Source organism: Cyprinus carpio, chromosome B7 (assembly GCF_018340385.1).
Source record: "Cyprinus carpio isolate SPL01 chromosome B7, ASM1834038v1, whole genome shotgun sequence".
Lineage (NCBI taxonomy): Eukaryota > Metazoa > Chordata > Actinopteri > Cypriniformes > Cyprinidae > Cyprinus > Cyprinus carpio.
In genome coordinates this window covers 32,243,641-32,258,898 of record NC_056603.1, presented here as the reverse complement: position 1 = coordinate 32,258,898, position 15,258 = coordinate 32,243,641, and the positions used below count along the sequence as shown (strand labels likewise).

Genomic DNA, 15,258 nt, shown 5'->3' with positions numbered 1-15,258 from the left:
AGACTAAAAAATTGTGTTCCTGTGGCTCAGTGGTAGAGCATTGCATTAGCAGTGCAAAGGTTGTGGGTTTGATTCCCAGGGAACACGTTAGGTAAAAAATGTTAGCCTGAATGCACTGTAAGTCTATTTGGATAAAAGCATCTGCTAAATGCATAAATGTAAATGTAGACCCTGAGGTGAGGCAGAGGGGTCATGCATTAATTTTATGATAACCACCTGACTGTACATTACCCCACTGCCCACTGGTGAGATGAGAAGGAGAGAAGAGCAATACAGGATCATGGACTAAAAATAATGTCACCTTCCAATGGAAACTAATCCTAGAAATATTTCTATTTATTTTTACTATGTGGGTGTCTAAGCATTATTTGTTTGTTCAGTACATTTCACTGTGGATTCTTTGCTAAATCAGTTGCAATTTAGGCACAGGCTTTGTAAACAGACTTTTACTGTAAGATATGGACCTGACACTAATATCACAACATGTAATTAACCATGTTCATTCTAATGCCTAATCTTAAATTATACACAGAAAGTGATCAATGGATGCTCCCTTAATAATTGATGGGGCTGTCAATCACACAGCGTGAGTTTATATTCAGTGATGCAGCCTACACTGCAAAACGAATCTCTTATTTACATTGTTATGATGAAAGAATTTGTTAAAGTGCAAAACTATAGTCTAAAATACAAATTGCTGCACAATCTAATTCAAGCACACAACATCCAAACATAATCTAAAAATCAAAACTCTGTATCATTTCGTGAAAAGGTGTAAATCTAAATATTAGGGATATTAGGGAATCACCAAATGTTCGGCAACCGAAATTATTCGGCCAAAAATAACAAAAAAAAAAACGTTCTTTCGTTGTCAACCGAAAAAGCGAAAAGACCGAATAATATGTACCGAACTATGACGCGACCCGATCAAACTGATGCGCCCGCTAATGCAGCATACATCACAGTGTGGAAGCATTTCAAAGTGTCCGAGAAAGAAGCAAAAATCAACACAAGCACCGACAGCGAGAGACTGATAAGTATTGCATCACATGTCTCAGATGAGAAGAGGAAGGGGTGGTTGTTGCTGGTTACTGTATGATGATTGAAATCGCGAAATGGCCTTAAACAGCTAGTACATAAACTGCAGAATGCAAATTGCATGTATTCTGATAGTGCTGCACGAGTCCAAACTGCAAGGAAAATCTTGAACTGAAACAGTGTTATTCGTCAGTTGCTCAGTCACATTTTTATGAATTTATTTTAGAGCCATGTGACAATTTGATTTGTGCGGCAAACAACTTCCCAAATTCATAATGGGAATCATTTATAAATCTGCTGTTGTCAACAAAAAGCAGCACTGAGATCTTCCAGCGGTTTACTGCTAAAATAAAAGCTGAGATAAAGCAACAACTCCATCAACATTCATAAATATTAGTATTGTAATTTTATTGTTGTTCTATAAAATAAAAAATATAAAAAGACAATAATAAACATAATAATAATAATTACCCTACAGCATCTTTATTATTATAACATTCATACATAGTGTTCAAATTGGGATCTGTAATATATACTAATGTTTTAAAAGAACATCTGCACTGCAAGGTTGCATTTATTTGTACACTAAAAAAAAATACACGCCTGATTCAAGAAGGGGGTCTCAAAAATGGCCAAAAATATTATTTTACTAACTTATTAATTTTTAGTTAAATTGTGTGTTGATATGTAGTCTGCTAGAATGTTTTAAAATGTTCAGTGTTAAGTAAATATTTTTAAATTGCTGTTTTGTAATTGATTTTTTATTTGAAAAGCAAGACAAAACGGTAAAAAGCACATTTGGCTATTTAATTTATGCAATGGTGAAAAAAAAAGCTAAAATGTTAAAATACATAGAAAAAAAAAAAAACGTGAAAAACCGTGTTTCATTTTGTTCTGCTTGGGCCAAGAAATTTCATTTCTTTGCATCCCTACTAAATATAATGCTAATGAACACTTTCCATGATTATTTCATCTCAACAGCTGTAATAGTAAAAACGTAGTAAAGGTTCTTTGGAGAGATACATATGTAATACTTATTTTATATGCAAAGATGCTAGCCAAACTTAGCAGTGGGCATTTCCAATGAAGTCTCACAGCCGACACGCCCCTTCCATCCGAGCATTCAAATCAGAGCACCATGGAGCTTATAATATGACACAACTAACTGAATTTGTATGCTGTAAATTTGAGTTATTGACAAGAGTCATTTAACAAAACTGAATATTATGTGGCATTTAACGTAGTTCTGAATTAGATTTTTTTTTTACTTGAATATTAAACATTTGAAATTTAACACAACTGAATATTTTTATGGCAAATTTTAAAGACATGTATTTTCAAACAGAAGTTTTTTTTGTTCTGAAATCTTAGGCTGCAAATATCCAGTTATTAAAAATACAGCACGTTTTCAAAATGAAGAGGAAATTCAGAACATCAAATTCAATATTTTAAAATTCAATATGCAGAAATTCAGATCTTATAGAAAGTAGGTCAGAGGTAATTCAAAGGGAAGAGTAGATGATCTCCGAAAAGTCAAACGAAGCATTTAGCCCAATTAGTAGTTTTCTGGCGTGAGCATGCGGTTCAAGATCTACCTGATCATGACTCGCCCATAGGTAGCCTAAGTGATTCTTAAACATTTATGGTTTATATTCTTATGTTAGGTTAGCAAAAATGTATCTAAATTTATAATTTAAAAAAATGCAGTCCCTGACCCCTGTAATACAATAAAATGCACAAGTCTTTTGGGCCTGTACACACACACACAAATGTTTGCCATAAAATTTGGTCCAGTTTGCATGCAATTTGTCTTTTCAGACCAAAGCATTAAACAAGGCAGACAAGCTGAATGAAAACATGAACTAACTCTCTGACAGTAGGCGACACTCACTGAAAAGCAGATATATCCTGGTTACCTCAGTAACCCCATTTACATGTTTTCAAACAGCTGTTCCAATTTTTGCATTCACAGTGTAATTTATAAACCAACAGTAAATACAAAAGAGGCAATGAAAGACAGTATTCAATTCTTCTCCTAATCATTGTCACTTAGAAAAATAGTCTTCATGAGTGCCACCACTTCAATTTTATGTAACTGCAGCGGCTCAGGGCATTTGAACAAAATCTTATTGGTTGCCCAGTTTTCTTTGCAGTATGTTAGAAAAGAAAATAGTACACCTCTCTATAAAGAAGAAGAAAAACTCTGCAACATGCAGACAAAATTGATTTTAAATAAAAGGTTTAATCACAGAATTTTCACACTGAACATTTGTCTGTGTGAACAAGTTTTTATGGCACACATTTATGATATTTTCTTAATTCACTATAAATGAATGGAAAAGAGTGACCAGCACGGTCTGTTCAACAAAAGAATGAAAGCCATACAGATTCCAGATTGGAACAACATGAGTATGAGCAAATGATGACAAGTTTAATATTGGGGTAAACTATCCACATTTACTGTACCAAGAGGGATAAAAAACAACCACAAAAGGAATGACAAAGAGTGGAAAGAAAATGCCAAAGAAATCCCAGGTTAAGGTAAATAAAGAAAGAAGGAGGGAAGGAAGGACGAAGGATGCAAGACATTTTCTAATGCACTATAAAGGCTGATTTACAGCAACCATAGGAGTCAGTGACTTGGTCTGAATTACACAGACACAGAAAGGTCTCCTTCCTGAATGAGAGGGTGAAACAGAAGACAAGGAAGGGCTGGAGGGGGTGAGCAGAGGTCAAACACACCCATATGTGAACTGTGGGTCATCGACTCGGACACATGTTCTGTTTGAGTGTGCAATAATGACCCTGTTCTTCATGTTCTTCTTCAAGCTCTGTTTTCTCCTTCTGAAAGTGTGCGGAGGCTTGTTTTGCAGTGAGGTGAGACTCCATTAGCAGTGTGGTAAGAGTCAACAAAATGCAAGTACAGCTGCACTGGCACACCTGGATAAGTGTTCCCCTCTCAGCCCTTTCCAGGAAACTGTTCATAGACAGCTCTTATCCTGAATAATCAGCACAGGCGACAGAAAAGCTCCCGAATGAATGCATCGTCTTGTATTTGTGCTTTGCTGCTACTTGTTTCCTATATCCTTTCAAATCAGTTGTTTTCTGGCAGCAAACCAAAACAGCATGCTGACATGTATAAGACGGTATGAGGTTGGTCGAGTTTTGCATGTTGCAAACCACATCAAACCCTTGCAATGTGCGTCTGTGTGCACCAAAGGCAGTTCTCCCTGAGGAGGCAGGGAAGCAATGCCTTCACAGCAAATTTCTGATGAGAAATAATCAAGTGTAAAAAAAAAAAAAAAAAACCTAAACAAATACTACAAAATATGAGATCAAAGCATTTTTTTTTGTTCTAAAGCAATATTGTCCACTGGCTGATCAAGTTTCAAACAGAAACAAACATCAGTGCATTCTCAATGAGGTGCAAAAGTGTGGAAATGGAGCATCAATTATAAAGTAAACAGCTCATTCACTCTGATATCACTTTCACTTTAGTTGGAATCAAAAACTTGATCAATAATCAGCAACTTACTTTAAGCCATCTGTTGACCATACTTGATGTGCTCTATGTGTGTGTGAATCAATGTTTCTAAAATAATAATAATAATAATAATAATAATAATAATAAAAGGCTAAAATAGTTCTGTTTATTATATATAGCGATCGTGTTTCTTCTGAAGACTTGGACTAAACTGCTCAGTTCATATGGATTACTTTTACGATGTCTTGTTTTTAAGCCTTACAGTTTCTGTGGAATCGACTTTCAATGCAGGGACAGATTTTATATTTTGGGGAGAGTATTTGGTTTTAATATATAATATGTGACCCTGGACCACAAAACCAGTCGCACGGGTATATTTGTAGCAACAGCCAACAATACATTGAATGGATCAAAATGACTGATTTTTCTTTTATGCAAAAAATCATTAGGATATTACATAAAGATCATGTTCCATGAAGATAATTTGTAAATTTCCTACCCTAAATACATCAAAACTTAATTTTTGATTAGTAATATGCATTGCTAAGGACTTAATTTAAACAACTTTAAAGGCGATTTTCTTAATATTTTGATTTGTTTGCACCCTCAGATTCCAGATTTTCATATAGTTGTATCTCAGCCAAATATTGTCCAATCTTAAGATTATGTATTCAGATTTCAGATGATGTATAACTCTAAATTTAATTTTCTTGAAAATGTAACCTTATGACTTGGTTTGTGGTCCAGGGTCACATATGCTAATATACACATACTAAAATTACTGCAGTAACAGTTATTTGTTTATAGTGTCGTATAAATGCTGTTCCATACGCCTTTAAAAAGTGTAATCATCAAATGGAAATGATGCAGAGAAGACTTTGCCTCCACATTACAGAAGACCACCACACGCCACTGGTGTGCATGCAACATGTGTTCTGAGGAGGTGTGTGGGCTTTTGTGCGACAAACATTGGATAGACGTGTGAGGAATGCAAAATGAGAAGGGAAGGAGAATGCGATCAGTTAGGGGAGAGGACAAGCAAAAAATTAAATGAAAAACATGAGGAAATTAATGAGGGAAAAAATTTTAACTTACATATGAAAGAAGATTAGCATGCATAGTTTAAAAGTAGTCGAGTATGCTTACAAGTGTTACATGTTGCTAAGTGGTTGGTTTGTATGATTCTACATCCTCCCCAGAAGCCTGTGGTCGGTAAGTGAGTGGCGTCTCATAGTACCATCACAGAGAGACAACAAGATCACTTTCCAGAACTTTTCATTCGTTGTTCCTGGCAGGTGCAATGATCTTTCTAATCCTGTCAGGACAGCCGAATCTCTGACAACATTCAAGAAACATCTGAAATTAAAAGGTACTGCTCCAGGGACAAGCTGTTGTACCCCAAAAGGTACAATTTTAAACCACTTTTTTCTGTGTTCCATGAGCACCAAGAAACACACACACTTGTTTTTCTATTCTTTCTTCTAGCTTGAAACTTTGAATTGCTAGCACTTCACCTCCTCCTTATGATAAATCACTTGTTGTAGTCCTCATTGAAGTTGATTTGGATAAGTGTCTGCTAAATGATTAGGCCAAAATATGAATGTAAATTCTGTGGCGTTCTGGTTGGTTGCTTACTAGCTCAAGTAAAAGCAGACCAAAAAATGTAACACAAAATTGCCTACATTCTTCTACACCTGTGTGTTTACTACACTAAATGTTTTGTCAAAATAAATAAATAAAAGTTAAATTATCATCATCGCTTAACTTGTTTAGATTCATTCTGTATATATATTTTCCAGAAAATGTGAAATAAATAAATAAAATGATTTCACAGCTTGATCATGAGTTTCTACACACAAAAACACACAGCCTCAATTAGGATATTTAGGGAACCATAAAAACATAAACTACACTGATATTATAATACGTGGAGCAATTCCCTTCACAGGATGCGCCAAGCTTTTGTGTACACATGCGCACCAGACATGACTAAACATGCACAACTCCTTTCTACGAAGTCAAATAGTCTCTTAAACACATACACACACAAAACACAGCTTGTCACACTTGATATAGTCAAAACATTAATATTTAACTTGTGGGCTCAATAGTGTGAGATTTCCAGATTTACCACAGCTCATACAAACACAGTTTGGTGCCTGCTAAACAGAGCAGTTAGCACGAGTTCACAATGAAGGATGAGAAAGAGGAGGGAAAACAAAAGTAGAAAGAGACTGACAAGTGAGGAGACAGCAAGTGGGCCATCGGTAACAGAAGTAGACTCTAGTGTTTTTCAGTTGTTCTGTCTTTTTACTGTGATTTTCTCCTCTCTGCCTACATGGTCTCTAATTTATGTGTGCCTCAGCATGCCTGGCGACACTTCTCAATATTTCCCTCCATGTTATCTCCTTGTTTGGCCTCCGTGTGCGAAACCTCTCTCCTCTCACGCACAGTTCGCCCTCCCCTCTCAGAATTATCCTCCTACACCAGCCAATCCTTCACTCAAGTCACCCTGTGTGTCCAAGTCACTGCTGTTTTTCTGCTCCATTGAGAGGAATGCTTGCATAGTTGCTTGCAGTTCACACAGTTAATCACAAACCCTAAATACTTCCTGTGGAATTCCCTTGGAGAGAGAGAAAAAGATGAATATTGCAGTCCCTGTGAATCCTCTGTCAGATTGGTTAGTTAAGACAGAGGGTATGTTCATTCCAAACCAAAACCATCCTTACTGGGTTTGGACAACATTTATATTCCCACTTGAAAAACATGCAAGGCAGCTACATCTGTTTCTCTCTCTCTCTCTCAAACACACACAAGTAGGATCTGTCACTATTTCTTATGTTTGACTGTGACTACGTCCTCGTGGCTCCAAAATATTCCCCTAACTATAATCCTTGGTGCTCTCTTTCACCAAAGACACCTGTCAAGCGGAAGACTGAGGAAAAATTTGCAAGTCAAAGCTCACAGCTAGCTGATTTGCTCAGGGGCATCAGTACTACAACACTGTCTTCACTGAACTACATGCAAAGTCTTAATATACACATTGCTTTTAATGGAAGTAAATATAAACATTTGTTTAACGTAATTTATTCCTGTAATGGTAAAGCAGAATTTCCACCAGCCATTATTCCAGTCTTCAGTGTCACATGATCCTCTAGAAATCAGTCAAATTTGCTGAATTGGCGCTCAAGCTGAATTGCTATTATTATTATTAATAATACTGAAAACAGTTGTGGAAACCATGATACATGTTTTTTTCAGGATTCTTTGATAAATATAAAGGTTGAAAGAACAGAATTGATTTGAACTAGAAATATTTTGTAACATTATAAATGTCTTTACCAATATCACTTTAGATCAATTTAATGCACCCCGCTGAATAAAAGTATTACGTTTTTTAAATAGCGAAGCCTTTTCTACTTTCTACTTTTAATTACATGACTACATTAAGTTGCTCAGTTGGGTGCTGTAATCAGGAGATATAATGAAAATTCACTTCATACATTTTTCAGGTGTATATTTAGCAATGCAACACACTGTTAATTTTCATAAATAACCAAACTCAAGTGAGTGAGCCCAGTGAGATTGATCAGTTAGAAGAGAAGTGACAACTGTATTTAGCTGCAATGTGTATGCAGCCAGAGAGGCAGCGCTCTTGATGAAGGGTATTAAGTTTAGCTGCAGTCCATTGCATGATCAGTTGGGATCATGTCCAAGTCGGCTTTCAATCCCAGACTAGCCGAGTTTTGGGAAATGGTTCATTGAATGTTTAAAGGTGCACTAGAGCATTGCGCCTTACTGTCTGACTCGCACCAGTTCATTCTGAGAATTAGATAATGTACTAGAGATCATTAGATCACATCAGTAGCCACAATGTTTCACTACAGTTTCCTTCAGAGATAAGGCGAGATTAACAGCACACAAAAAGGAGGGTGGTAAAGAGGCAGCGCTGAATAGAAAGTCACTGTTGCATCAACTTCTTCCTCGTTGAAGTCTGACATTCAGCACCATGTGGAACTGAGCCCTGTGCTGTTTCATTTCCTCACTGCACATCATCAGAGACACAACTGCACAGTGACAGCATGCAAGGCATGAAAGGGATTTAAACACACGGCAGACTGATACTTCACAAAACAAAAAGCCATACCATCACTGAAAGAGTTCAGGCCCTGAACTGACATAATTACAAATTGTGAGTTTGTTTGCTCAGCTTAAAAGCTTTTATCCATGTCTGTGTTATTTAAAGATCATTCAAAATGCATTATGACATCAGAAACGCTATGTGACATACCTTTCATCTCAGATAAAACATGACACTGCTTCTCCCTCTTATGTAACATTTACCTGTGATCTTTGAAAACCAATAATAATCCACCTATTTTTGACTACAGTAAAATGGGGTTAAAGACCCCCTTAAGGAAAATTATTTTTATCTAGACAAAAGTGTATTATGACATAAAAAATATATATATTTATTATATTGTTATTTTAAATTATATATTAGATGAAATTATATACATAATGAGTAATACAATTTGAGTAGCAACTTTGAGAACTTCCTGGTTAGTTTCTTCACTTTTGGAATTTCGTAATCTCACATATTTTATTAAAACTTCTGTATTATGCTGTTATTTAATTAGCAGTGTACATCATAGAGCTACAATAAAAAAAAAAAACCTGAAATAAACTGATTCCATTGTGATTGTATCATGGGTCCACTTTGCGCACACAATGCAACAAATCCATTTATCCCCACTTACGCAAAATGATTTGTTACAGTAACTTTAGCTGCCACAGCTGTTTAAGTATTCAGCATTAGTGTATCTGCTGCTATGTAGTATTTTAACGGAAAATTATATCCAAGGGGCACTTTTACATTGGACGTGTCTTTAGATCCAATATGAGTGATGGGCTAAATATATTACAACATTATTAAAACATAAATAAAATAATAAACAAAATAATCAGAATAGTATTTATAGCATATTCTTTACCAAAAATGGTTTAAAAAATTGCCTATAATGTCTCGACCAGGGGTGTCAAACTCAATTCCTGGAGGGCTGGAGCCCTGCAGAGTTTTGTTCCAACCCTGCTCCAACACACATACAGTTTTCAAATAAGCCTGACCGACTTGATTAGTTGGATCAGGTGTGTTTAATTAGGGTTGAATCTAAACTCTGCCAGGCTCTGGCCCTCCAGGAATTGAGTTTGACACCCTGGCCTAGACAATAGAAGGTTAAACTGCCTTTCTGGTAGATGGACTAATTATGTCCTTAACTATAGCTATGACCTCAGATAAGGATATAATAAGACCTCATTATAGTTAAATACAGCTAGTTATTTATTTATGAATGCCTCTAATGACAGGTTCATCTGCCAATGGATGCACTAACACACACTCTCCAAGTGAAATGCTATTTTCTATCTACAATGGTCTACAATATTGAAGGTTTACAACAGCCTCTCTCTCTCTCACAGACACACACCTGAAGCATGTCTAAGAGGAGTTAGCCCAGTACAAACCACTCAGCATTTAAGGACTGCTTAAGTCAATTATTAATGACTTTTAAGACATGAAGTGTATCATCAAGTTGTACAGGCCACATTCTCCTTACTCAGTGTTGCTCTTATCAAAAAGTGTTGGCTCTTTGAGCTCCAGTTAAGAGCAGTGGGGATCTGCTAAAGCAGTGCTCAGTGATTTGATCAAATAATCAACCCCCCACCCTTCAACATGATTACAACTGTAATGGCTGACCCGTGCAAGATTTGAAACATGATCTGTACACACAAACACACAGGCCCTTTTTGCCAGGTGAGCAACTACGCTGAAGAATTCAGAGGAGATGTTGATTTCTTGTAAGCGTATGGGTTTATGTTGCCATTAACCCCTTAGAAGAAATACTCAAGGGGGAATTGTTTTTTTCTGTTTCCAGTGAACGAATGCATTATTAACTTACTAATTTATTCTAATTGCCTTCATATGAGCAGTAGTTATGTGATTCTCAAACTGTCCTGAACAAGGACATCTTACATTGATTTAGGTCACTGCAAGGCAGGTGACTTATTTAGATAACGTTCTAGATGTCTACCTTCATGTAACATACCTAAATAAACTCATGATATCACTAACACATGCTCCAAAACCTGAAAGGTGAAAACATGTTATTATTTTATACATACAGCGACTATAAATAAACTGTATGCATGTGCTGTTCATCTGTGTCTGTCTGAAGGTACCTGTTGGTTCAAGTTGTGTGATGTGTTCAATATTTTTTATATTTTAATACAAACTGATATCATGTTAATCTCCTAATATCACTTACCTAGTGCCTAACAGTTTTCTAACATTATATTGTGAGGGTGCTTTTTAACTTCTGTTCTTCCTTCAACATGAAAAAAAGTTTAAAAGACCCCAACAACAACAAAGTTTGCTATCTAATGGCACTAAGGATGGGGTTTAATAATCATGGATCAGAAAATGCTCCTGATCCACGTGTTTTTGTCTGACACTAAACTGTATTAAAGGGTTAAACTCAAATCCATGCGACACGATTCATGAATTTCATGATCTTACACATTTAGCACACTTTAAGACTATTTGTTTCTCAGTAGCCTAGATAATAATATTATGATTGTAAGCAGAACGACTTAAAAGTATTTCAAGGTATGAAGAAAAAAAAAACAGCAAACAAAACAAGCTGAGTGTTAATAACATGAGCCTCAGAACACAAGAACTAATGGAAGAGTGTTGAACTCCTGATCCTGGGTGTCAGATGTTCCCCTGTAAATTACTTCAACATGTAACACTAGTCGACTATCACGCCACATAAAATCACAGACAGGCGGACGAACGGTATCTTCTTACCTCGTCCCATTTAATAAACTTGCTCCCCCGTTTGAGCACCTCATGGACAGACACCGGTTTGAGCTGCAACGCGTGTACTCCCGGTTTCGCCCCGGCCATGGCTGCTGAATCGACGGGTGGCGACGCCTCTGCTTCTCGGTTTGAAGTCTCTGAGCTTCAGTGGACAGAACCTGAGCCCGCTCCAATGCCTCGAGTCCGGCTGGCTCAACGCACGCGGGCGCGACTGTCACACATTCACGAGCGAGAGCAGTTTATGACTTCAGCGACTGTTTATTAATCTAAGCGCTTATCACGGCAAGGACTTGAATTGATATTTTCCTTCCTGTCCGTCCATCCGCTCGGTAATGATGAGAGCCCAGTTCAGGAGAAACTTTCCCTTGACTTTGGTCCTCGCTGGAATTTGCTCCTCTTTTCCTTCATGTTTTCTCCGAACTAAATGAGAGCGCGAAAAGGACAGGGAAGGAGAGAGAGTGAGCGAGAGAGAGAGAGACGGGGGGAGTAAGGAAGTGAAGGAAGAAAAAAACGAACATACGAGGAAGTGTTTTTCTTTTCTTTTCTTTTTTTATTCTTTTGTCTTTCTGTTGTCATTCCAGTATTTAGAAACGTGCTGCTGGTAGGATGTATCTACAAGAGGAATCATAGTTTTCGCTTTCCTCTTGTCCAGATTTCCCCTCTGTTTATGCTTGTTTTTCCTCTTTCCAAGAAAGAATGTTAAACACGAATCGCGCTGTGAGCCAAAGAATTTGAGTTCTTATGAAAAAACACAAACAAAACTCATTAACTAGGCTATATGGATATTGCCTCTAGTCATCATTTTGTTTTAAAAAGTACATTTATATTACAAAATCACATTTTAATAACACAGAATAACATAAGTGATAGGCTATAGGCTATATATTGCGAGATGAGTGACAGCTGAATAGATTTATGTTTTGCACATTTTCCTCTTTTTTACCCCTAAATTGGGCTCCTGATGGTTTCACCTTAGTGAAAGTGACTTGCGTGAAATAAAGTGAAAATTAAATGAGAAGTGTTGATTGTCGGCATTAGTTTAAAACTGCTCATGCTGCCATATTTTAAGCGTTTTTACAGCGGTGTGCATTATAACCAGTCACATGATTCTGTTGAGTTTATGATGGCCAATCAGAGGCGTCCATATGAGTCAACGCTGAAACGTTGAAGTTTTGTTCAGTGCTTTCTAACATAATTATGCTCTCTGGCAAATTCTCTTATAAACAACAAAGTGCAGTTACACGTACAATAAGAGGTTTATTTCACAATGTAGACAGCTTCAATGATTATAAATTATGTTTTTGTAAGAGTTTTAAACTCAGAGACTTAGACTTAGAGATATTCTTTGATAATTTAGGCCTAAATGTTCTTCGTTCCCTTCCTGTTTATAATTTAAATTAAAATTGTAATATTATGATGAAAAATTTAGGTCAGAGAGCCTGTTTTCAGATGCCCTGTATGCCTACATTCACATATAGTGTGTGAAAACATTAGGCCTACGTGAAAAATAGTGTGTTCAAATTCATAGTATGCATAAAACAGTAGGTGAAAACTATCCAGATGACTTACTACTACCAGCAAAGTTCAGATATGTGCATCTAGTGGACACTAGGCCATCCCGTCAGGTCACGGGAGTTGTAAATGACAAATGTAATATGTCCAGACCAGATTACATACATACATTCATACCATATAGAACAGTGGTCTCAAACTCAATTCCCGGAGGACAACTCTGCAGAGTTTAGCTCCAACCAGCTCCAACTCATTGAAAGCTTCTATTAATCCTGAAGACCTTGATTAGCTGGATCAGGGGAGTTTGATTAGGGTTGGAGCTAAACTATGCAGAGCTGTGGCCCTCCAGGAATTGAATTTGAGACCAATGATATAGAACAATTCAAATAAAGTTCCTACTCAAAAAGTATGTGATTTCGAACATAGCCGTGGGGTTTTCTCTGACTTCAGGTTAATTCTTTCTCAAACTGGAAGAAATAGAAGTGACATGCAAAGATTGATGTTTTAGGCTGTGTTTAAAATTGCCCCTCTTTTACGAGTATACAGTGCACTATTTGTCCAAAACCACAGTGGACATTTAAGTTTACTCGTTCAATTCCATACTGCTCCTCAATGAGTGTACAATGATGTACACTGAGCTGCTAGGCACTAGAGAGTGCATGCACTTTTAGCATTGTGCCAAATGATATCCAGCATCTCCAGAAGACAGCGTTCAAAGCACTTTCAGCATACTCAGCATTCCAGTTTGACCAAATCTCTTGATTAAATTCTAAACAAACTAACTAACCATATTAAAGTTAAAATCAAATTAAATGAATCAGCTGGATGTTTGAGACACAGCCTAGGATCCAGTCTTCATGTAGGCTTTCTCTGTTTCTTTTTGCTGCATAAAGGAAGGTTCCAGCTTGTCAGCACCCATTGATACTGCCCCCCTTCCTCCTTCTCATTCCTGAACAGGTGTCCACTTCCCAGATGAAAATATACAGCAATTCTCCTGGGAGAGCGAGAAAGCAGAAAGACAGTCAAACAGTGACCCTTCAAAGGTGCACCTTGCAAATGTTCTCAACTTTTATTACTGTTTGGGACACTCACCGCACACAGAGAGACATGTATTTTCAATGTCAAGCCAAGCTGGGCCTCTCATTCTGTGCTCTGAATGTGTCATACAACCCTGGCTGTGAAGAATGAGATTTGTGGACTCAAGAGAGCATGCAACTTTGGTAAAGCTGGAACAGAAAGTTTGATGCAGAATAATAAACACTGCAGAGAGATGGAAAGATGAGAATATAAGGACATGCAAGGAAAGATAAATGAAACTTCGATAAGTGAGTGATTCAGTCACTCTAATCCGAGGCTATTTCTGACCAAAAGCCAAGCACTTACAAAGACACATTGTATTTTAGCCCAGAGACACAAGTAATTAAACACACACACACACACACACACACACACACACACACACACACACACACACACACACACACACACACACATTCTTATCCAGAACATATTTGATTTAAAAATATGCCATTTAAAGATGTCATCCGAATGTTCTACAAAGTTCGTTCTTTATTATTTGCTTTGTCTTTCCCCCGTTTTACCGAATGAGAAATCGCTGACACAGTCTACAGTAGCAGCAAAAGCTGATCACATTACTTTTTAGATAGCAGAAATGTGTGCCAAAAGTTCTGAAACCTCCTCAAAAGCTTCTTTGTTAAAGTCAGACAGGACTGACTTGAAGTCTACCACAGTCCGACAGTCCACTGTCGCCATCTAGTGTTATATCATACACATGGAACATGGAATGGAGATTATCAACCATGCAGGGGAATGAATGAAAAAAAAAAGATTGAATCTTGTTCCAATAATAGTATTATGAAACTATAGCATGCAATTGCTATAATATTTTATAAATGGTCTGAATACAAATCTTTTTCAACCAGGTGGCCTCAGCAAACTTCCAAGGGGTTTCAGATGACTTAAAATTATGATTTAAAATAAACAAAACAATCATTAAAATGATATGTTTCTTATTTAATTTTCTTTTTTCACTCAACAACCTTTTTATTCCCTCTGAAGAACCATAATATATAAGTCAATCTCTCTCTCTCTCTCTCTCTCTCTCTCTCTCTCTCTCTCTCTCTCTGTTTAAAATCCTTATCTTTAATCCTTCTCCAGTAAATTATAAACAGTTGGAAAAGTCACAAGGCCTTTGAATATTGTTGTGAACAATAGAGGTCTGGGACTCCAAAAGATTTAGAAGCACTGTGCTAGCGCCTGCATTTTAACACAAATGCTTCACACAACAGCTGTGTTATAAATGCATTGGTTTCCTCGTCGTTCCTTC

At 36.9% G+C, this 15,258-nt stretch overlaps 1 protein-coding gene across 3 annotated transcripts in view; it reads right to left on the bottom strand.

Annotated features, from left to right (window-relative positions):
- Positions 1–11,904, bottom strand: part of LOC109053272 (1-phosphatidylinositol 4,5-bisphosphate phosphodiesterase beta-3-like) — a 58,975-nt gene extending 47,071 nt beyond the window's left edge. For all 3 annotated transcript variants that reach the window (XM_042728348.1, XM_042728349.1, XM_042728350.1), the window contains exon 1: positions 11,388–11,904. In XM_042728348.1, the coding sequence (XP_042584282.1) occupies positions 11,388–11,486 (99 nt within the window). In that variant the 5' untranslated portion in view covers positions 11,487–11,904. The remainder of the gene's footprint in view (positions 1–11,387) is intronic.
- Between the last annotated feature and the right edge of the window lie 3,354 nt (positions 11,905–15,258).